The 24,147-nt window shown below is 49.7% G+C and overlaps 1 protein-coding gene across 1 annotated transcript in view; it reads right to left on the bottom strand.

Moving 5' to 3' along the window:
* Positions 1-24,147, bottom strand: part of LOC120388023 (kinesin-like protein KIF17) — a 50,284-nt gene that overhangs the window by 7,171 nt on the left and 18,966 nt on the right. The window contains 7 exon segments of the mRNA XM_039509558.1: positions 3,029-3,287; positions 8,427-8,658; positions 12,407-12,531; positions 12,976-13,070; positions 13,169-13,208; positions 13,879-14,019; positions 21,487-21,584. Of these exon segments, the coding sequence (XP_039365492.1) occupies positions 3,029-3,287; positions 8,427-8,658; positions 12,407-12,531; positions 12,976-13,070; positions 13,169-13,208; positions 13,879-14,019; positions 21,487-21,584 (990 nt within the window).

Below are 24,147 nucleotides of genomic sequence, written 5' to 3'. Positions count from 1 at the left end.
TTCCTGACTGTCCTCCTTGTTCCCCACTGCTGCTTACAGACACCCCAGATCACTGCTTACTGAGCCATACGGGGACTAGAAGGACCTTCACACTACACTTTTTATCCAATAGATGGCACATGCTATGCACCTACCAATAAGAACATAAGAACGGCCATACTGGGTCCCAGTATCCTGTCTTCCGACAGTGGCCAATGCCAGGTGCTTCAGAGGGAATGAACAGAACAGGTAATCATCAAGTGATCCATCCCGTTGTCCACTTCCAGCTTCTGGCAAACAGAGGCTAGGGACACCATCCCTGCGCTTCCTGGCTAAGACCCATTGAGGGACCTATCCTGCATTAATTTATCTAGTTCTTTTTTGAACCCTGTTATAGTCTTGGCCTTCACACCATCCTCTGGTAAAGAGTTCCACAGATCAACTGTGCTTTGTGTGAAGAAATACTTCCTTTTGTTTCTTTTAAACCTGCTGCCTATTAATTTCATTTGGTGACCTCTAGTTCTTGTGTTATGAGAAAGAGTAAATAACACTTCCTTATTTACTTTCTCCACACCAGTCATGATTTTATAGACCTCTATCATATCCCCCTTTAGTCGTCAGTTTTCCAAGCTGAGAAGTCCCAGTTTTATTAATCTCTCCTCATACAGAAGTTATTCCATACCCTCAATCATTTTTGTTGCCCTTTTCTGTACCTTTTCCAATTCCAATATATCTTTTTTGAGATGGCGCAACCAGATCTGCATGCAGTATTCAAGATGTGGATGTACCATGGATTTATATAGAGGCCATATGATATTTTCTGTCTTATTATCTATCCCTTTCCTAATGATCCCCAACATTCTGTTAAGCTTTTTTGTCTGCCGCTGCACATTGAGTGGATGTTTTCAGAGAACTATCCACAATGACTCCAAGATCTTTCTTGAGTTGTAACAGCTAATTTAGACCCCATCATTTTATATGTATAATTAGGATTATGTTTTCCAATGTGCTTTGCATTTATCAACATTGAATTTCATCTGCCATTTTGTTGCCCAGTCACGCAGTTTTGTGAGATCCCTTTGTAACTCTTTGCAGTCTGCTTTGGACTTCACTATCTTGAGTAGTTTTGTATCATCTGCAAATTTTGCCACCTCACTGTCTATCCCTTTTTCCAGACCATTTATGAATATGTTGAACAGTACTCATCCCAGTACTGACCCCTGGGGGACACCACTATTTACCTCTCCCCATTCTGAAAACTATCCATTTATTCCTACCCGTTATTTTCTATCTTTTAACCAGTTACTGATCCATTAGTAGGGCCCTACCACATTCATGGCCATGAAAAACACGTCACGGACAGTGAAATCTGGTCTCCCCCCCATGAAATCTAGTCTTTTGTGCTTTTACTTTATACTATACAGATTTCATGGGGAAAACCAGCATTTCCCAAATTGGGGGGCCTGACCCAAGAGGGAATTGCAGGGGGTCACAACGTTATTGTAGGGGGGTTGTGATATTGCCACCCTTACTTCTGCGCTGCCTTCAGAGCTGGGGAGCCAGAGAGTGGGGGCTGCTGGCCAGGGGCCCAGCTCTGCAGGCAGCAGTTCAGAAGTAAGGGTGGCAACACCATACCATACCATCCTTATTTCTGTGCTGCTGCTGGCGGTGGCTCTGCCTTTAGAGCTGGGCTCCTGGCCAGCAGCCTCCACTCTCCAGCTCTGAAGGCAGTGCCACCACCAGCAATAGTGCAGAAGTAAGGGTAGCACTAACGCAATCACCCCTACAATAACCTTGTGACCCACCACAACTCCTTTTTGGGTCAGGAACCCGACAATTACAACACTGTGAAATTTCAGAGTTAAATAGCTGAAATAATGAAATTTATGATTAAAAAATTTCTATGATCATTAAATTGACCAAAATGGACTGTGCATTTGGGAGGGCCTATCCACGAGAGGCCCTTCCCTCTTATCCCATGACAGCTTACATTGCTTAAGAGCCTTTGGTGAGGGACCTTGTCAAAGGGTTTCTGAACATCTAAGTACATTGTATCCACCGAATCACCCTTGTCCACATGCTTATTGACCCCCTCAAAGAATTCTAGTAGATTGGGGAGGCATGATTTCCCTTTACAAAAAAAATGTTAACTCTTTCTCACCAGATTATGTTAATCTATGTGTCTGATAATTCTGTTCTTTACTATCATTTCAGCCAATTTGCCCGATACTGAAGTTAGATTTACTGGCCTGTAATTTCCAGGATCACCTCTGGAGCCTTTTTAAAAAATTGGCATCACATTAGCTATCCTCCAGCCATTGGGTACAGAAGCTGATTTAAATGAACGGTTACATACCACAGTGCAACTACATGTGGGGCCTGCAGGTCTGTGCAGTGAATATTTCAACCTTGTAGGGAAAATGGTTCATCTATTGGGCTAAGGCAGCTAATACAGAGAAGGGAATGAAATAAAAAGCACAGGACTGGGGGTCAGGCATCCTGGGTTCCCTCACTCTACTACAGACTCACTATGGCACATTGGGAAGTCATGTCCTTCTGTGCCTCAGTTTACCCCCTTTTAAAACCAGTCTAATAATACCTACCTGATGAGGGTTTGTGAAGCCTAATTCATTAATCTCATAAACTGCTTCAAGGTCCTTGAAGGAAAAGAATGGGGAGAAGGGCAACAATTTTATGTTAAGCACCAGTTACCAAACAAGACTCCACTAAAGGCCCAGAGATGCTTATGATATTTAATCAGATATGGGTTATACTGTTGTGTGGTTTAACACAAGATTCCCTACTATCACACAAATCAATGACATCCTGTTCAAAATAAATAGTCAGGTAGTCCCAATAAGAGATGCTTTGTCCTCATCTAGCTAGATCATCATCCAGGCTCCAACAGAAAGATTACAGCTAATTCTGTACCTGTGAGCCAAACCAAGGTTTTATAAGCAAATACCATCCAAACGCGATACACATGGCCATGCCAGTGAGCCGAGATAAGCTGCGTGGATGGGGAGTACAATGCAGATGCCTTTCTTACCTGCGGGAAGACTGGTTTTTTGAATGACAAGCTCTGGGAGTTTCCAGCAGCCGCTGTCCTCATCCCAGATGGACTCGCATCTGATCTTATCTAGGTTGCTATAGTTACAGTCACGCCGTATGAGGGGCTGCACCTGATCCAGAAGCTGCTGAAAGAGCAAGCAGTCCCGCTCCTGTCGGCGGATGGTGGCAAGATAATCAATCTTCTCCAACTCAAACTCTGACTGCAAGTCTTTGATTTCGGTCTCAGCAGCTCGCAGCTAGGTCACCAAAAGGAAAGGGTTAATTGTGATGAGAACAGAGAGAACTCTAGATGACTGGCACAACAAGAATGATTAGGAGGAAGATATGAAGAGGGAAGAAAGACGTGAGGAGAGTTTGAAAAGATTTGCACTGTTTGCTTTAGAGAGGAGACTAATAACGAGAGGGCATGATCTAAGTATACGGTATATGAATGGTTCAGAGAAAGTGGATTGGGAACTTCTATTCTCTCTGTCTCATAACCCAATAACAAGAGGACATTCAATGAAACTGAAAGGTGCCAAATTCAAAACTGGTAAAAGGAAACGCTTCTTCACACAATGTACAATTAGAATGTGGAACTCACTGCCACATGAAGTTGTGGGAATAAATAACTTTGAATTTTGCTGTGAGGGGCTGGAACTTATATGGACGTCAAGAATATTCAGAATTATACTAGTATATAATAAAAAATGGGAAGAGATGTAAAACCTCAGGCTTCAAGTTTCAAACAAATCTCTGACGAACTATTAGGGATTAGGATGAATTCCTGTAGGGGCAGATTCTCCCACATCTGCCTTCACCAGGGTTTACTGCCCCTTCCCCTGAAGTATCTGGTGCTGGCCCCTATTGTAGACAGGTTACTGGACTAGATGGACCTTGGGCCCCCTGCCTAGAAGCCGCTGCCAGAGGGTTGTGCTGGTCACTTTCGGGAGCCGCCCGAGGTAAGTGCTCACCCCCTGATCTCCTCCTGCACCCCAACCCCTTGCCTCAGCCTACAGTCTGCACCCTGCACCCAAATTCCCTCCCAGAGCCTGCACCCCACACCCCCTCCTGAACCCCAACCCCCGGCCCCAGTCTGGTGGAAGTGTGTGAGGATGAGGGAGAGTGAGCGACAGAAGGAGGGGGGAGAGAGTAAGCAGGGGGTGGGGCTTTGGAGAAGGGGCATGACAGGGCCGTTGTCTCAGGGAAGGAGCAGGGGGCGAGGCAAGGGTCTTTCAGTTTGCGCGATTAGACAGTTGGCAACCCTACCAGGCAGGCAGGTGGAAACCCTGGCCATGCTGGAAGAGCATGCCCAGCAGCGCAGCCGGCAGCACCAGCCAGCGCAGGCGCAGCACCGCCCAAATGTCAGGCGGACCGTGTCCGCATGGGCACTGCTTGTGCATGCGTGCCCATTGCTGTTCTGCCCTGGGGCCTGGAATTGCTGTCAGCGGACCTGAGTGCACACGTGGTTTTGGAGGCCCTTTGGTAGGTAAGCACTATATCTTTAAAGCTGCATGTTGTCAGAGGGTGTGATTTTCTGAATGGCCTCACTTTGATGGGCATAATTTTGCATTTACAAGTATTTTTGGGTGCAATTCATACTGCTTATATGTCTTCTGATTCATAGCTATAATGAACCACAGTCAAATGAAGACAGATACCTAATTCCTTCAGCATCAAAAGCATGATTGTGATTGGAATAACAGAGACTTGGTGGGAGAACTCACATGACTGGAGTACTGTCATAGATGGATATAAACTGTTCAGGAAGGACAGGCAGGGCAGAAAAGGTGGGGGAGTTGCATTGTATGTAAGAGAGCAGTATGACTGCTCAGAGCTCCAGCATGAAACTGCAGAAAAACCTGAGAGTCTCTGGATTAAGTTTAGAAGTGTGAGCAACAAGGGTGATGTTGTGGTGGGAGTCTGCTATAGACCATCAGATCAGGGGGATGAGGTGGACGAGGCTTTCTTCCAGCAACTAATTGAAGTTACTAGATCACAGGCACTGGTTCTCGTGGGAGACTTCAATCACCCTGATAACTGCTGGGAGAGCAATACAGCGGTGCACAGACAATCCAGGAAGTTTTTGGAAAGTGTAGGGGACAATTTCCTGGTGCAAGTTGCTGGAGGAACCAACTAGGGGCAGAGCTCTTCTAGACCTGCTGCTCACAAACGGAAGAATTAGTAGGGGAAGCAAAGTGGATGGGAACCTGGGAGGCAGTGACCATGAGATGGTCGAGTTCAGGATCCTGACACAAGGAAAAAGGAGAGCAGCAGAATATGGACCCTGGACTTCAGAAAAGCAGACTTTGACTCCTCAGGAGCTGATGAGCAGGATCCCCTGGGAGAATAACATGACGGGGAAAGGAGTCCAGGAGAGCTGGCTGTATTTTAAAGAATCCTTATTGAGATTGCAGGAACAAACCATCCCGATGTGTAGAAAGAATAGTAAATATGGCAGGTGACCAGCTTGGCTTAACAGTGAAATCCTTGCTGATCTTAAACACAAAAAAGAAGCTTACAAGAAGTGGAAGATTGGACAAATGATCAAGGAGGAGTATAAAAATATTGCTCAGGCTGCAGGAGTGAAATCAGGAAGGCCAAATCACACTTGGAGTTGCAGTTAGCAAGAGCTGTTAAGAGGAACAAGAAGGGTTTCTTCAGGTATGTTAGCAACAAGAAGAAAGTCAAGGAAAGTGTGGGCCCCTTACTGAATGAGGGAGGCAACCTAGTGACAGGAAAAAGCTCATGTACTCAAGGCTTTTTTTGCCTCTGTCTTCACGAACAAAGTCAGCTCCCAGACTGCTGCACTTGGCAGCACAGCATGGGGAGGAGGTGACCAGCCCTCTGTGGAGAAAGAAGTGGTTCAGGCCTATTTAGAAAAGCTGGATGAGCACAAGTCCATGGGGCCAGATGCGCTGCATCCAAGGGTGCTAAAGAAATTGGCGGATGTGATTGCAGAGCCATTGGCCATTATCTTTGAAAACTCATGGCAATCGGGGGAGGTCCCTGATGACTGGAAAAAGGCTACTGTAGTGCCCATCTTTAAAAAAGGGAAGAAGGAGGATCCGGGGAACTACAGGCCAGTCAGCCTCACCTCAGTCCCTGGAAAAATCATGGAGCAGGTCCTCAAGGAATCAATTCTGAAGCTCTTAGAGGTAGGGTGACCATATATTTTATAGGGACAGTCCTGATATTTGGGGTATTTTCTTCTATAGGCGCCTATTACCCCCCACCCCCATCCTGATTTTTCATACTTGCTGTCTGGTCACCCTTCTTAGAGGAGAGGAAAGAGATCAGGAACAGTCAGCATGGATTCACCAAGGGCAAGTCATGCCTGACTAACCTAATTGCCTTCTATGATGAGATAACTGGCTCTGTGAATGAGGGGAAAGCAGTGGATGTGCTATTTCTTGACTTTAGCAATGCTTTTGATACGGTCTCCCACAGTATTCTTGCCAGCAAGTTAAAGAAGTATGGGCTGGATGAATGGACTATAAGGTGGATAGAAAGCTGGCTAGATCGTCAGGCTCAACAGTGATCAATGGTTCCATATCTAGTTGACAGCTGGTATCAAGTGGAGTGCCCAAAGGGTCGGTCCTGGGGCCGGTTTTGTTCAATGTCTTCATTAATGATCTGAAGGATGGCGTGGACTGCACTCTCAGCAAGTTTGCAGATGACACTAAACTGAGAGGAGTGGCAGATATGCTGGAGGTTAGGGATAGGATACAGAGGGACCTAGACAAATTAGAGGATTGGGCCAAAAGAAATATGATGAGGTTCAACAAGGACAAGTGCAGAGTCCTGCATTTAGGACGGAAGAATCCCATGCACTGCTACAGACTAGGGACCGAATGGCTGGGCAGCAAGTTCTGCAGAAAAGGACCTAGGGGTTACAGTGGACAAGAAGCTGGATATGAGTCAACAGTGTGCCCTTGTTGCCAAGAAGGCTAATGGCATTTTGGGCTGTATAAGTAGGGGCATTGCCAGCAGATTGAGGGATGTGATCATTCCCCTCTATTCGACATTGGTGAGGCCTCATCTGGAGTACTGTGTCCAGTTTTGGGCCCCACACTACAAGAAGGATGTGGAAAAATTGTAAAGAGTCCAGCGGAGGGCAACAAAAATGATTAGGGGGCTGGAGCACATGACTTATGAGGAGAGGCTGAGGGAACTGGGATTGTTTAGTCTGCAGAAGAGAAGAATGAGGGGGGATTTGATAGCTGCTTTCAACTACCTAAAAGGGGGTTCCAAAAAGTATGGATCTAGACTGTTCTCAGTGGTACCAGATGACAGAACAAGGAGCAATGGTCTCAAGTTGCAGTGGGGGAGGTTTAGGTTGGATATTAGGAAAAACTTTTTCACTAGGAGAGTGGTGAAGCACTGGAATGGGTTACCTAGGGAGGTGGTGGAATCTCCTTCCTTAGAGGTTTTTAAAATCAGGCTTGACAAAGCCCTGGCTGGGATGATTTAGTTGGGGATTGGTCCTGCTTTGAGCAGGGGGTTGGACTAGATACCTCCTGAGGTCCCTTCCAACCCTGATATTCTATGATTCTATGTGCCCCCCCACTTCAGCTGTGACAATGTAAGAAGCTGTGCCACTAGAGAGAATAATCTCTCTCTCACACACACATGGCGTGCATGCACACAGCCAATTTATTAGTTTGCAGGTCAAAGCAAGACAAAGCTGGAGATGGGCAACAGCTCACCATGACTATTCTCAATGATCCCAAGTTCTGCCCACTCTGCCTAGGTTATAGATATGTGTGAGTAACAGTACAAATCATAACAACAACGCCTGGATAGCACTTTCCCCTGCACCTCTCAAAGATCTTTACAAAGGTGAGTGAAAATCTTTCTTCTCCATTATAGATGGGGAAACAATTTGCCCACATGAGTCAACAGCAGAGCCAAGTAGAGAATTTGGGTCTCCTGTCTGTTGTTCTATCCAGGCTGGCTCAAAGCATGTCATAAATAGCTATCAAAAGTAGGCCACTTGATTTACAGCTTCTACTTTGTGTTATGTTGAGGTGGAATAACATAGTGACAATTTTGGGCTCCCCCCAAGCAAAAGATCTTATTCTTATTTTTAGAAATCATGAGGCTTTGATGTGAGCGAGGATAATTTAATATTTAAGATTATCAAGGGGCTAAAATAATCAAAATCCGTGTCTAACATGTCTTGTCAGTTAACTAGGATCAGTCTGAGAGCCACAGAGATGCCAGAGTCATGCTGACTGGAATGTCTCATCACTATAATAAAAGGATGAAGGTGAAGGAGGAAAGGCGGATGAGGGAAAGAGGGATAAGAGTAAGGGGCACCTCCAAGAGTAATCTCATGGATGCTCCCCAGATCCTAGCTCTATACGAAGAGTTAATGGCTTCTTAGGGGTTACCTTCTTCTGCATCTTCTCCAGCAGCTTGCTCTTGGCTCGCACCTCCTCTTGGATAGAGTCATAGACATTGAGCAGGACCCAGTCACTGCTGTCCTCATCAATTTTCTGCAGCGCTGCCACCAGCTGCTTCTTCCGTTCATCTGCATATTTTTTCCGATGTTTGTGCTTTTCCTTCAGGTCCTTGTTTTTGGCCTGTTCTCCTCCAACCACCTGTTGTTCCAGCATGTGCAGCCTGGAAGAGTTGGACACATTTCTTAGATCTGTAGCATAAAGGAACATCTGCACATATGCAAATAATACACTTCCATGGCAACTGCCTAGAGACATTTTAAAAGATACAATAAACAGACAGTGATTTCTGTTGAAGTGAGTATTCAGATTTGTTGATTTAAGAGGTGAGTGACGATGGGGAGCCTCTGTTTTAAGTATCAGAGGGGTAGCCGTGTTAGTCTGGTTCTGGTTAGTCTGGTTAGTCAAAGAATCCTGTGGCACTGTTAGTCTATAAGGTGCCACAGGATTCTTTGCTGCTTCTGTTTTAAGATTTACTTTGTGTTGTGATGTTCACCAAAGCATGAGCTCAGTGTATGTATCTTTACATACATCCTGAATGTATTCACCATTAGGTATATCTAGAAATCTTGACATTTATGGCCCTGTATTTATGAAGTAAAAGATTTTTTTTAAATTAACATCCTAATCCTTATTCTTTGTTTTGAAACCTGCTGTTTAGCCCCAGATTGATATAGCAGGGGCTGCCATTAGGATATAGAGCATCCCAAAATCATTTGTAATTTATTTTCAGTAGGTGGGCTTAGGCAGATGTAGTAAAGGGAGCAATTTCCATACGCAGGGGCTGCCACATCAAAGGCTTGGTCTCTTGCTGACCTCAGGTCAACAGCGAAGCCCCTGAAAGGCAGGGAAATGTCTGCCATGACGATAAGACAAATGCCCTTCTGTGAATCACACAACAAATTGATGTCCATGCATCATGAGGGAATATGTACCTGCACTGAATTACTGAATATTTTGTGCACAGGAGGAAAAAAACCTGTTCCCCTAACAACCCTCCAACAGGTCATTTAAGGTGATCGCCCCCTTGGGAATGTTAATATTTTTACTACAATCCCTTGCCTATGCTGAGGATTTCAGACATTGGTTGCCAGCCCCTCGTGTAATTGCATTGGTGTAGAGAGGGTAAAACTGCTCTGAGTCACTATTCACACTGGTGGAGCTTATCCTGGTTGAACCTGGCGTAAGCTGGACCTTACGGCCATGCACTTTTTCTACACAGGGGTTTGTACTGCTGCTGCTATATCAGAGGCTGGCCAATGGGGGCCAATAAGGAGAGACTGCCAGAGTAGACATGACCTGCAATGATACTATCCTCTTAACTGTCTTTTCTTCCATCAGAGCATGCAAACCCATTCCTAAAGAACTCAGGTTTCCTCAAGAGGAAACTGGCTCTTTCTGCTCCACTGGACCTCCTGTCTCAATAGCTTGAGTTTGATATGAAACAATTTAGCCCTCAGCAGCTTTTGTTTAATGCACAATTGAATCCTGCTTTGCTAAACAGTAGCAGATAGTCTGCAGACATCCTGAGCTGTAAAGTCTTTTCAAGGAGGCTTTGAAAATGCCATCTCCAAGGAACCCTGCCTTGCCTGATATGCAAAGAACTTTGATGTTTAACAATGTAATTGTAGGAGTGCGTTTCCTTTTCTTGTGTGTTAAGCAAACTAAGTTCTGCAAGGGAGTGTTGAGATTTGACACAATCAATCAGAATAATTTCTTTGGAGCTGTCTCAGCCTGTGATAAATGAAGGGGGGGCGTAGCTCCCTTTGATAGACACCCAGCCACCCAGTTAGCTGTAAAATCTCTCTTGGTAGCTGTTCTCTGCTTGCTTTACCTGTAAAGGGTTAACAAGCCCACAGGTAAAAGAAAAGGAGTGGGCACCCAACCAAAAGAGCCAATGGGAAGGCTAGAACTTTTTAAAATGGGAAAGAAACTTTCCCTTCATCTGTTGTTCTCCAGAGAAGCAGGGGCAGAGCGGCAATGCTATAAGCAGGAATGCTGTGTAAGTTTTGAACCAGGTATGAAAAATTAGCTTCCATATCTAGAAGGAATCATTTGGATAGGGAACATTTTGATGAATGCGATCAGGTTTATTCTTTATTCTGGCTTGTGGATCTCCTCTGTGCTAACCCCAGATGCTTTTGTTTGCTTTTGTTGTAACCTTTAAGCTGAACCCCCAAGAAAGCTATTTTGGGTGCTTAATTTTTTGAATTGCTCTTTTAAAATCTAGCAAAAGCCTAAGTTGCAGATGTATTTTCTTTCTTTTTGTTTTTAATAAAACTTACCTTTTTAAGAACAAGATTGGATTGTGTGTGTCCCTAAGAGGTTTGTACATGTTGTTTGATTACCTGGTAGCAACAGCTAATTTCCTTTGTTTTCTTTCTCAGCTCTTCCCCGGAGGGCTTGAGGGTACCCCACAGGGAGGATTTCCCACGTGCTCCTTCCTGGGTTCAAAGGGGTTTTTTTGCATTTGGGTGGTGGCAGCATTTACCAAGCCAAGGTCAGAGAGAAGCTGTAACCTTGGGAATTTAATACAAGCCTGGAGTGGCAAGTATTAATTTGTAAAGTCCTTATGGCCCCCACTTCCTGCACTCGGAGTGGCAGAATGGGGATTCAGCCTTGACGCAGCCTAACAGCCGAATAGCTTATAATTTACAAAGTGCACTGCCTTGTATATTTTAATAGCCTGTTTGAGCCTAAGAGATGCCCAACAGAGAAATGTGCAGCAGAGAAGCCCTTGGGAAACCTTCTGGAGAAGCAGTTACAGCACAAGGCCATTTTCAGAATGAAGCAGCATTCAGCACTTGAGAGTTTAAAATAAGGGCACACAATTGACCCAAAAAACAGTGGAACCCACGAAGAGTGAATCAGGATATAGTGAAACTCCACTAGTGGGGAACTGACAGCAAGTCCCACATTGTTTCAATGTCATTCTGCTTAAAGGGACTGTCCAGTCAGGCCCTCTCCAGGGTAGAGTAACAACTGTGCCATCTTCACACTAGTTTGGACTCAAGATGGGCCAAAAGTTGAACCTTGAATCTGAAGCTCTTCATACTCCAAGGGTCAACTTTGGGTTCAAGGTTCTGAACCTTATTCCACAGCAGATCCAAGCCAGAAGGGACCGATTTGCCAGTTCTCGTTCAGATGTGGTTCTTGCAAGAACAGCTGATTTCCATTTTCACTGTTTTGGGGCAAATATTTTACAGTAACAATAACCAACATATTTTTCAAGGTGAGTTTTATCACAGCAGACTAACAGCCCTAAAGAGGAAAGTCTCATTTGTCGAGCTACACTATGGGCAGCAACAAGGCAAGATTCCTCCACACCTCACCCCACCACCGGGGCTCCAATGCCCTGGAGGAACCCCCTCTGGGATTGAAAAAGGAGTTGTCTCCATGGTCTGTTCAGTTCCAAACAGCAAGTAGATAGAAATGCATTAGTTTAAGCCAGGCCTACCAACAGCCCCAAGAAAGGAAAGACTTCAGAGTTAGGCAGCATTTGATCTGGTAACCCAGAAGCAAAACACTTGCTGTCCCATTTGCAATCTCTTCAAATGGCCTGTTCCCCAGTATTTCACTGTTATAATTTCTGTATTTTGGCAACATCTAATGTCAGATCTGCTGGGCCTTCATGTTTGAACAAGACTGGAACTTCCTTGTGGAGCAGGAGACACATCATCTTCTGTTTTGTACACATTAAGCACACTGTCCGAACTTAATAATAATAATACAGTGCAATAGTCTGGTTGTTTCTGTCCATGCACCTCACATGCAATACCAGATCAAATGCTGACTAACTCTGAAGTCTTTCCTTTCTTGGGGCTGTTGGTAGGCCAATCTTAAACTAATACATGCACCTCACATGCAATGCACAGAAGGCGCTCTGCTGGATCAGAGGCACAGTTACTGACCTGGCAAGCACTTGCTGCTGGTCCACAGCCACTGGAAGCTCCTCAGCAGCAATGGCCACTTCTGCTCCAGGACTCTCTCTGGTCACACTCCCGACGTACTGGGCTATCTGAGGCTCTGCTGTGTCCTGAGGGCAAAAGGCAACTAAAGACAGCTGTTCTGAAAACATGCAGCATGTGTACTGTGACACACGAAGCAGGAAGCTGTCCCACTCTGGGGCTGCTCGTGGACCAAAGAGGAAGGAATGTCATTTTGCTGCTTCCCCCTGCAGCACAAGCCACCGAAATTGTCACATTACCCTTAAGGATATGGTACTGCTTGGAGTGAAGTTTTGGCATTGGGAAAGCTAAATTTCCCCTTGCATTTTCAATTGGCTGTGGGATTCTTGTTCATTTCCTGCCCTAGTAGTGTTGCTGTGCACTGTTAAACAGCTGCCACATTCCACCCCAGAAGCAGCTGCACTGTAGATAAATACGCTCTTTTATTGAGTATCCATGAACCTCACAGACATAGGGGACAGGCAGCTAGATTTGTTCCATTTGTCTGATAAAGAGCACTGGCTGATGGGTACCTTGGTGGACACCTGTTCTGTTTCTGTGACGGCGACAACAGGGCCTGGAGACAAAGGTGCCTGGTCAGGGAGAGTTTCAACCCTCAGGACAGCATCTGGAGAATACAAGAAAAAATACCCAGAAATCTTAGCTACAAGCTCTCCACCACTAGAGCATCACTCTATGAAAATATCACCCAAAATTTGCATCGACCACATCTGCGAGCAGAACAGCTGCCAATTGCCACCCCACCCTGTTTGGGGAAAACCATGGGAGACCCAGAGAGCATCCTGCATGAATACAGTAGTTTTCACAATGGATGGTAAAACTTTGGAGGTTCACATGAGAATGCTCAGCCTGTCTCTGAGGGTGGGGGCTTACGGTCAAAGAAAAATCACCATTTTGTATTAGAAAATGCCTGAGCCAACCACTGAGAACACAGGTAATAGAACTACTATGGATTATCAGCTCTTTGGGGCACAGACCATCTTTCTGGTCTGTGTTTGTTCAGTAACTAGCTCAACTGGCTCCTAGGCAGCACTGCAAAACAAATAAGGATGGCTGGCAGCAAGTCACAATTGTCTCAGGAATCCCCAAACTTTGCCTAGTTGACAGGCCATATTGGCTACTCACCAGGCATTGAAGGGGCACACCTAATTCACATAGAGTGGATAAGTTTGAAACTATCACCCTTGTACCGTGCATAGAAGTGTGGCTTGTGCCAAGCCAATTGGCTTAAGGTACAGCAATGCATGATGGGACCTGTCATCTCTGCAGTTCAAATCTTTCATTCAAGCTAAGTGCTGTTGTGGCCCAAACTGCAAAGTTCTATTGTCTGCAGTTGCTAGTCCCCCGGTCTACATCCTCCCTGCTCTATGGTTCCCCCAAGAGCTAGCACTTCTCTAAATCTTCCCCGTTCCCACCTTCCTGAGGTTTTCCTCCAGAGTGGACAGCTTGCGGTCGTAGGAAGTCCGCATGGTATTGATGTCCTCCTCAAGTCGGGCGCGGGACTCTTGCTCGGCTTCATAGTCTGCCTTCAGCCGGGCCAGCTTCGCCTCATACTCCTGAAAGGCACAAGGGCACTGTGGACAGCCTGGCATGGCACATCTCAATGGTCTACTCGTGACCATCCCCACCCATTCTGGGCTGCTCGTCACTTCCCTAGCAATATACTAAATACAGAGCTGTATTCACAGCCATTTTCCACTCTACGATTTAAATGAACACAGTGGCTGCTCAAAGGTGATTGGCACTTCTCCATTTATCCACAGGACAGGAATAGCTGATGCAACAATGATGCCAGCATGCCTCAACCCTGCCCTGGAGGGATCGCCTTTAAAAATGAGAGGGGAGTTCACGCCCTCTAGCACTTTCAACTCTGATCTCTCTGCCCAGTCTGCCAAGAAGGAGTCCGGTCAGTGCTGATTCTGGAGGTGGATTATGAATTTGGACACCTGCATGTTAGGAAATGGACTAATATCCCAACCTGGATTATCAGCCATCAGGAAATGTACAGATGGCATTAAAAACTTGACTGTCAATAAGACAGAGTAATCAGTGTATGTGTGTGTGTGTGTGTGTGTGTGTGTGTGTGTGTGTGTGTGTGTGTGTGTGTGTGTGTACTAGTTATCCCTCTCTCCAGCATATACCCAGGCTACGTGAGATGTTTCAATGCATAATCTGAATTTTCTGATCCTTTCTGATGGTGGATTATGTGAATCTTGACCCACACAGACAAACTTGGACAAATCCAAAATTGCAATTAAATGGGAATTTTCCAGGCTAGATAAGAGGTGGTTCATAGGAAATCTAGAATTTAGGCTTCTGTATATTTGAAATTGGTCATTATGATTTTTGGGGACAAATGAGGCAGCCTTGTGTCATAAAACCACATCCTAAATGCTACCAGATTGGAACAAATTTTTGACCCTCCCAATATGGCCAAATTAGAGCCATCAACAGAAAAGACGGTTACTCACCTTTGTAACTGTTGTTTTTCGAGATGTGTTGCTCATATCCATTCCAATTAGGTGTGCGCGCGCCGCATGCACGTTCGTCGGAAGATTTTTACCCAAGCAACACTCGATGGGTCGGCTGGTCGATCCCTGGAGTGTCGCAGCTATGGCACAGGATATATATCCCTGCCGACTACCTTCTTGCCGGCTACTCCGACAGTGGGGAAGGAGGGCGGGTTTGGAATGGATATGAGCAACACATCTCGAAGAACAACAGTTACAAAAGTGAGTAACCGTCTTTTCTTCTTCGAGTGCTTGCTCATATTGATTCCAATTAGGGGATTCCCAAGCCTTACCTAGGCGGTGGGGTCGGAGTGAGATGTCGCAGAGTGCAAAACTGCTGAGCCAAAGGCTGCATCATCTCTGGACTGTTGGACCAGAGCATAATGTGAAGCAAAGGTGTGGACCGAAGACCAGGTAAGCCACACAACATATCTCCTGGATAGGTACACGAGCCAGGAAGGCGGCAGATGAAGCCTGAGCCCTGGTAGAGTGTGCGGTGAGGTGGCTCGAGGGTACATGACCCAAGTCGTAACAAGTACGGATACATGCTGTTACCCATGATGAGATCGTCTGGGATGAGACAGGTAGACCCTTAATTCGGTCTGCCACTGCGACAAAGAGCTGGGGCATTTTACGAAATGATTTTGTCCGCTCGATATAAAATGCGAGCACTCTACGGACGTCCAGGGAGTGCAATTGTTGCTCCCATCGTGATGAGTGCAGCTTCAGGAAGAAGACCGGAAGGAAGATATCCTGGTTGACATGGAATGCCGATACCACTTTAGGGAGGAATGCTGGGTGTGGACGTAATTGCACCTTGTCCTTGTGGAACACAGTATACGGTGGGTGCACCGTGAGAGCCTGAAGCTCGGAGACTCGCCTGGCCGATGTAATGGCTACGAGAAAAGCTGTCTTCCAGGACAGGTATAGCAACGAGCATGTTGCCAACGGCTCAAATGGGGGAGACATAAGTCTGGTTAGAACCAGGTTGAGGTCCCATGTTGGGGCGGGGCGTCGTACTTGTGCGTATAGGCGCTCCAGGCCCTTAAGAAATCTAGAGACCATAGGGTGTGAGAACACGGAGCGGCCACTCCCCCCTGGATGGAAGGTAGAGATGGCCGCCAAGTGCACCCGCAAGGAAGATACCGTCAGGCCCTCCTGTTTGAGAGACCAGAGGTAATCCAAAATGGTTGGAATCGAGGCCTCAGTGGGGGTAACACTGTGTGACCTGCACCAGCAGGAGAAACGCTTCCACTTGGCCAGATACGTTGACCGAGTGGAAGGCTTCCTGCTACCCAGGAGTACTTGCTATACTGATGCAGAGCAACGCAACTCTGACTGGTTTAGCCATGCAGTTGCCACGCCTTGAGGTGGAGGGCCTGCAGGTCTGGGTGGCGAAGTCTGCCGTGGTCCTGCATTATGAGGTCTGGGTGGAGTGGCAGGGTAATCGGGTTGGCTAGTGACAGATCGAGTAGCGTGGTGTACCAGTGCTGCCTGGGCCACGCTGGAGCGATCAAGATTAGGTGCGCTCTGTCCCTGCAGAGTTTCAGCAGGACCTTGTGAACCAGTGGGAATGGCGGGAAGGCACAAAGCAGCCGGTTTGTTCACGGCATCAGAAATGCGTCTGAGATCGACCCCGGTGAGAGGCCTTGGAAGGAGCAGAACATCTGGCATTTCCTGTTCTCGCGGGAAACAAACAGGTCTATGTGGGGAAATCCCCACCTTTGGAAAACCAAATGAATAACATCCGGGTGTATCGACCACTTGTGGCAGAGGAATGACCTGCTCAGTCGATCCGCCAGAGTGTTCCGAACCCCTGGGAGAAAGGATGCTACCAGGCCTATCGAGTGGGCTATGCAAAAGTCCCAGAGTCTAATGGTCTCCTGACAAAGGGGGGAAGATCGAGTTCCTCCCTGTTTGTTAATATAGTACATAGCCGTTGTGTTGTCCGTAAACACTGAGACACTGCAGCCTTGTAAATGTTGCAGGAACGCCTGGCACGCTAGGCGGACTGCTCTCAGTTCTCAGACATTTATGTGAAGTGTCAGCTCCTGAGATGACCAGAGGCCTTGTGTATGAAGGCTCCCGAGGTGCGCGCCCGAGCCGAGAGAAGGCGCGTCCGTCGTCAGGGACACTGAGGGCTGAGGCGGATGGAACAGTAGCCCTGCACACACCAGGGAGGGAGTCAGCCAGCAGTCTAAAGAGCCTAGAGTGCTCGGGGGAATGGTGACTATTGTGTCTATTGAGTCCCTGCTCGGGCGGTATACCGAGTTGAGCCAAGTTTGTAACGGACGGAGGCAGAGCCTGGTGTGCTTGGTTACGAACATCCATGCCGCCATGTGGCCCAAGAGACCGAGACAAGTGCGAACCGAGGTCGTTGGGAAATTCTGCAGACCGCGGATGATTGTTGCCATTGCTTGAAACCGCGGCTGTGGTAAGCAGGCCCTGGTGAGATTGGAGTCTAGGGTCGCTCCTATGAAGTCTAACCTCTGTGTGGGAACCAGAGAGGACTTCTCTATATTGATCACCAGGCCTAGACGAGTGAATAGGTCCCTGACGATGCCCACATGCTGGGCGACTTGTGTCTCGGAGGTCCCCCAGAGGAGCCAATCGTCCAGATACGGAAACACGTGTATCCGACGTCGGCGGAGATATGCAGCGACCACGGCCATGCACTTCGTGAATACCCTTGGGGCTGTGGAAAGGCCAAAGGGCAGGACTGAACTGGAAGTGCTGATGGTCGGCTACGAAACGGAGGTACCTCCTGTGCGGAGGAAAAATGGTGATATGAAAATGTGTGTCCTTCATATCGAGGGCGGCATACCAATCTCCAGGATCCAAGGACGGGATAATGGTCCCCAGGGATACCATACGGAACTTCAACTTTACCATAAACTGGTTGAGTCCTCGCAGGTCGAGGATGGGTCTGAGACCACCCTTCGACTTGGGGATTAGGAAATAACGGGAGTAAAACCCCTTGCCCTTTTCATTCTTTGGCACCTCCTCTATAGCTCCCATGGCGAGGAGCGACCGCACCTCTTGCAAGAGGAATTGCTCGTGAGAGGGGTCCCTGAAGAGGGACGGGGTGGGAGGGTGGGGCTGAAACAAATTGGAGGTGGTATCCATATTCCACCGTGCGTAGGACCCAGAGGTCCGAGGTTAACTGGGACCACGCCGGGAGGAAGTAGGAGAGATGGTTGGAGAAGGGAGGAGAAGGATCCTGGCCTGTACTTGGTACGCCGTCCTCGGGCGCACCTTCAAAAGTTAGATTTTGGTCCCGCTGGTGGTTTCGAGGGACCTTGATTTTGGCCCTTTGGGGTCCTGATTGGTGTCTACGCCCACCTCGGCCGTGCCGCCTGTCAAAGTCCTGCCTGTTTCTAGGCACAAAATATGGACGGGGAGGTTGGGGGCAGAAGGGTCTGCATTGGGTCACTGGCGTGTGCATGCCTAGCAAACGCATTATGACCCTATTGTCTTTCAGGCTTTACAGCCTAGGGTCAGTCTTCTCCGAGAAGAGGCCTTTACCATCGAACGGCAAGTCCTGGATGGTGTACTGCAACTCGGGTGGGAGGTTGGAAACGTGAAGCCATGAGATACGCCTCATGGCAACACCTGAGGCCAGAGTCCTGGCTGCTGAGTCGGCTGCATCGAGCGAGGCTTGGAGGGAAGTTCTGGCCACCTTTTTTCCTTCCTCCAAGAAGGCCGCGAACTCCTGGCAGGAATCCTGAGGGAGTAGTTCCGTAAATCTCCCCACCTCCACCCATGTTTTGTAATTATAGCGGCTGAGGAGGGCTTGTTGATTCGCCACCCAGAGCTGTAAGGTGCCCGCTGAGTACACCTTACGGCCGAGCAGGTCCTTTCGCCTAGCCTCCTTCGATTTTGGGGCTGCCGCCTGCTGGCCACGGCGTTCCCTCTCATTAACCGATTGAACGACCAGTGAGCAGGGAGGAGGATGGACATATAAATACTCGTACCCCCTAGAGGGCACCATATATTTACGCTCGACTCCCCTGGCCGTAGGTGGGATTGAGGCCGGCGATTGCCATATAGTGTCGGCATTGGCTTGGATGGTACGAATAAACGGTAGGGCCACTCTGGTGGGAGCATCAGCCGACAGAATGCTCACCACCGGGTCCTCCACCTCTGGGACCTCCTCTACCTGGAGGTTCATGTTGAGTGCTACCCTCCTGAGGAGGTCCTGGTGGGCCCTCAGGTCGATTGGAGGAGGGCCCGAGGAGGATGTCCCTGCCACCGCCTCGTCGGGAGAAGAGGAAGAGGAGACACCTGGGACGAGAGGGTCCTGCGTGGCCTCTTGCTCCTGAGCAACCTCCTGCTCCAGTGGGACTGGGGAGTCCGGTGGGTGGACTGGAGCTTCCTCCGTACCAGCGAGGCGGACGGCTGATTGTCGCCTCTGGCACCCGGTGCTCTGATGGTGCCGAGCGGGACGGGACTACTGGTGCCCCTTGGGCCTGGTGGTACGCCCAAGGCGTCCAGAAGGACCACAGGTGTGGGCCTAGGTCCTGGGCCTGTCCCTCTTGGAAGACCCCGGTGGGCACATCAAACTCACGGTCCTGCGCATAATAGCTGTCCGCGCGGGACGACTCTGAAGCGTGGCTGGAAGGCCATGGAGGAGCGGAGAGGCCCTGAGCAGAGTCCATATCTCTAGCAGGCCTAGCTCTACTTGGCACCACCGGGAGGCATACCGGTACCGGGAACGAGATCGGGACCTGCGACCGGAACGGTGCCGGGAGGTCGACCGCGATCTCGAGGCTTGGCATCGGGAGCGGCTACGGGAGTCACGGTGCCTGGAGCGGTGCCGAGAATATCGGGCCGGCGACCGGGATGCTGACTGGAGCCGCGAGTGCAACTGGTACCGCAGAGGACAACGGTGCCGGGACAGTGAGCGGCAATGGGCGCGGAAGCGCCGTCGGGACCTGGAACATCTGCGGGACCGTGATCTAGAATGGTGCCGGTCTGCTGTGCCAACAGAGGGTGGCCGAATCAAGGCCGGCTTGCCTATAGACTGTATCGCCCGCACCGGCGGTGCCGGGGGCGGAGGCAGCATCGACTCTGTCATCAAAATCAGATCCCTCGCTGTTGAGTATGTCTCTGGCGTGGATGGGATATTAAGCTCTACCACGGGTCTAGCCGGGGAGCTGACAGGCACCAGACTCGATGGCCCTTGTGGGACCGGAATCGACGGTGCAGACGTCGTCGGTGCCGTGGCGGGTGTCGGCGCGGGCGGTCCGACTTGGATGAGCTCTCTGGCTGCGGTGCAGGTGGCACGGAAGCAGCAGGAGTCTTAGATTTTCTTGACCTCGGGGAGAGGGAGCGACGTCGAGCCGGCCTCGGTGCCATCGACGGGTGGTGCCGAGGAGCCTTGGCCGTACCGGCGTGGTCCGGTGCCAAGGAGGTGCTTCTGTTCGAAGACTGACCAGCGCTCGGTGCTGAAGGCTGAGGCGTGAGCCGCCTCCATGAGGAGCTGCTTTAGCCTAATGTCCTGCTCCTTTTTGTTCTTGGCTTAAAAGCCTTGCAAATGTGGCACCTAGCTGTCAGGTGCGACTCCCCGAGGCACTTCAGACAGGAGTCGTGTGGGTCTCCTGTCAGCATCGACCTGCGGCAGGCCAAGCACGGTTTTGAAACCTGGTGAACCGGGCATGGGCCCCGGCACTGGAGTGCGGGAAGGGCTATTCCCAAACCCCTCTTAACTAATATTATACTAAATATACTATAAAGTAATAAACTAAAGTGAATTATATTAAAAGTTTTTAACTATATACACAACAAGGAACGAGAGAACTACGAGTAGCTAGGGAAGTGGAGGTCAGCTAAGCCGCGCTCCACTGTTCCAACGACCGAAACGGGCGGTAAGAAGGAACTGAGGGGCGGATGGGTTGGCAGGGGTATATATCTGGTGCCATAGCGGCGCCACTCCAGGGGGCGCCCAGCCGACCCACCGAGTGTTGCTAGGGTAAAAATCTTCCGACGAATGTGCACGCGGCGCGCACACACCTAACTGGAATCGATATGAGCAAGCACTCGAAGAAGAACCGAGAGGTTCTATATCTCATTAATGATCACCTAAGCAACCAGCAGCACTGACGTCGTTGGGAGTTTAGTCTAACTAAGAAGCAAGTAGGAGGCTCAGGATTTGGCCCAATAGTTGGTCAGATCAGATTCGCTGAGCCCCTTGCTGACAGGAGATTCCACACTAGAATAGCAGGGAGTGCTGAAAGCTAAGGCACGTCTACAATGCAAATTGACCCAAGCTGGGAACCCAGTTCCATCCCATCTCCAAAGCAAAATGAAACAATGTTGGGAAACAGTGGTATTGTAACATGGTCTCCAACAACACAGGTTTTGTCTATGGTACAAGACCAAAGATTGAGGTGCGTGGGGAGAGGTGTACCAAGAAGGTCACACAGTTCCCCTTGCACTACAGTTGTGCTGAGGATTGTAAAAGTGGACAACCCCCAGCAGGAAGTAACTTGGGGGTCACGCTCCCTGGCTTACTTCTCTGATCAGCTGCTTCTCTGCCTCGACATCTGGCTGGGGTTCAGGTAGGAGAGCTGGCTTCACTTCCAGCTGAGCAGTCTCAGCAGGTAACAGACCTAAGGAAAGGTGAAAGATTACTCACACATACAACAGAGGACTGTCCACAGATCATTTGGCAACTAACCAACAGAAAGAGGCTAACAGATGATAGGGAATGTGTCAGCCTAGACCAGGGGTCTCAAACTCAAATGACCACGAGGGCCACATGAGGATTAGTACATTGGCCCGAGGGCTACATTACTGACACCTCCCCCCTGCTGTCCTCGGCCCTGCCCCCACTCCACCCCTTCCATGAGGCCCCGCCTCTGCCTCACCTCTTCCCACCCCTTCCCTGCCTCCATTCCAACCCCTTCTCCGAAACCCCACTCCAACTCTGCCCCTCCCTGCCCCCAGGGGGTACAGGAGGGGCATGGGGTGTGGCAGGGGCTCAGGGCAGTGGGTTGGGGTGTGGGATGCAGGAGGGTGAGGTGCGGCAGGGGTCAGGGCAGGGATCGGGGTGCAGCAGGGGCTCAGGGCAGTGGGTTAGGGTGCAGGAGGGGTGAGGGGTGTGGCGGGGTCAGGGCAGGGATCGGGGTGCAGGAGGGGTGCAGCAGGGGGCCCTGGGCTGTGGGCCGGGTGCTGGGTGCCGCCGGGGGCTCAGGGCAGTGGGTGGGGGTGCAGGAGGGGTGTGTCTGGGGGTCAGGGTGCTGGGTGCGGCAAGGGGCTCAGGGCAGGGGGTTCGACTGCAGGAGGGGCTCGGGGAGTGGGCTCTGGCCCGGCACGCACCAGGGGGGCAGGGCAGGCTCCGTGCCTGCCTGCCCTGCCCCATGCTGCTCCGCTCCAGGAAGCGGCTGGAACGTGGGGGAGCAAGGGCCAGGAATGGGGAACTGCAGCCAATGGGGGCTGCTGGGGGCGGTGCCTGAAGCAACATCAACACCCCCCCCCTGCACCTCTCTTCCCTCACATTCCTTCCGCTTCCCGGAGTGGCGTGGGGGCAGGGCAGGCAGGCAGGGAGCCTACCCTGCCCCCGGTGCGCGTCGGGCCGGAGCCGCTCTAGCTGAATGCTGAGGAGGCGGCGGGGGCTGCGAGGACCTCGCGGGCTTCAGAAAATAACCTTGGGGCGCATGTGGCCCACGGGCTGCATGTTTGAGACCTCTGGCCTAGACATTCCTTTAAAATGTGCTAATAGGATACAGTCCACACTGATAGAGAATGCTCTGTGCTGGGGCTGCACCTGAGAGAAAGTCACTGCTGTGTGGAAGGACAGAGTTTTAAACAGCTTGGTTCCAAGTATGTAAAAGGCTGAAGATAATTCTAGTCTAGTCTAGATATTATTACTATTATTTTCCAGGATGTAACTGAGGGCTACAATGGTATGATCTTTGCCTGTGGCCAGACTGGCAGTGGGAAGTAGTTTACCGCGTAGGACACTCTAAACCCTTCAACACAGAAAGACATTGTTCCCTGGACACTGGATCACATTTCTGAGAGCAGTACAGGTCTGCAGTGATGTGAAAGGGTTATGGCAGTAAATGCAAGAGTGAGAGATGCTTGGAATACAGTGCTAATTGGAGTCTTCCTGTCCCTGGTTTTCATCTAGCTATTCACTCAGGGAGGGGGATCATTCTCACCCCGTGTAATAGTCCGAGGTTGGGGCCGTGCCCTCTCAGGGGCCGTCGGGAGCCAGGCCGCCTCACTACTCGGCCCCTATCAGTCTCCGGGTTCTGAAGGGTTTTGGGGTTCTGCCCCTCAAGCAGGGGCGGAACAGAAGGCACACAGTTCCTACAATGAGTCCCAGCCCTCAGTCAGGGCGGGACAGCAGACACTAGGTCTAGGCTCCGGTCCTGGCAGCCGGAGCTGAGCAGTTACCGAGGCCGTAAGCCCCAAGCCCTAGCTCAGGGCGGGGCAGCACCCAAGAATCCAGGGAGCTCAGGTCCCCTGCAAGCTGAGTAGTAACACAAAGTTAACAAGCTAAGCCCCGGCCCTTAATCAGGGCGGGGCACCAAACACAGCCGTTCTAGGCTCAGCTCCTTACAGCAGGAGCTGAGCAACAATAATAGCTCAGGGCTCAGGTCCTTGCATCAGGAGCGGAGCAATAACAGTTCAGGGCTCAGGTCCTTGCGTCAAGAGCTGAGCAATAACAGTTCAGGGCTCAGGTCCTTGCGTCAGGAGTTGAGCAATAACAGTTCAGGGCTCAGGTCCTTGCATCAGGGACTGAGCAATAATAATAGTTCAGTAATCCCCAGCCCTAGGTCAGGGTGGGGCAACAAACAATAGTCCCAGGGGCTCAGGTCCTTGTCTCAGGAGCTGAGCCACAAGAGTCAGTAAGCCCAGCCCTAGGTCAGGGTGGGGCAACACACAATAGTCCAAGGCTCAGGACCTTGTAGCAGGAACTAAGCAACAATAGTCAGTAAGCCCCAGGGTGGGGCAATAAACTATAGTTCAAGGCTCAGGTCCTTGTAGCAGGAACTAAGCCACAATAGTCAGTAAGCCCCAGGGTGGGGCAATAAACTATAGTTCAAGGCTCAGGTCCTTGTAGCAGGAGCTAAGCAGCGGCATCAGTCTCAGGAGGCCCAGGCCCTCAGTCAGGGCGGGGCAACAAACAATAGCTCAAGGCTCAGGTCCTTGTAGCAGGAACTG

Source organism: Mauremys reevesii, linkage group 21, assembly GCF_016161935.1.
Source record: "Mauremys reevesii isolate NIE-2019 linkage group 21, ASM1616193v1, whole genome shotgun sequence".
Taxonomy (NCBI): Eukaryota; Metazoa; Chordata; order Testudines; family Geoemydidae; genus Mauremys; species Mauremys reevesii.
Note: the sequence above shows the minus strand (reverse complement) of the source record. Positions and strands in the feature narration are given on the sequence as shown.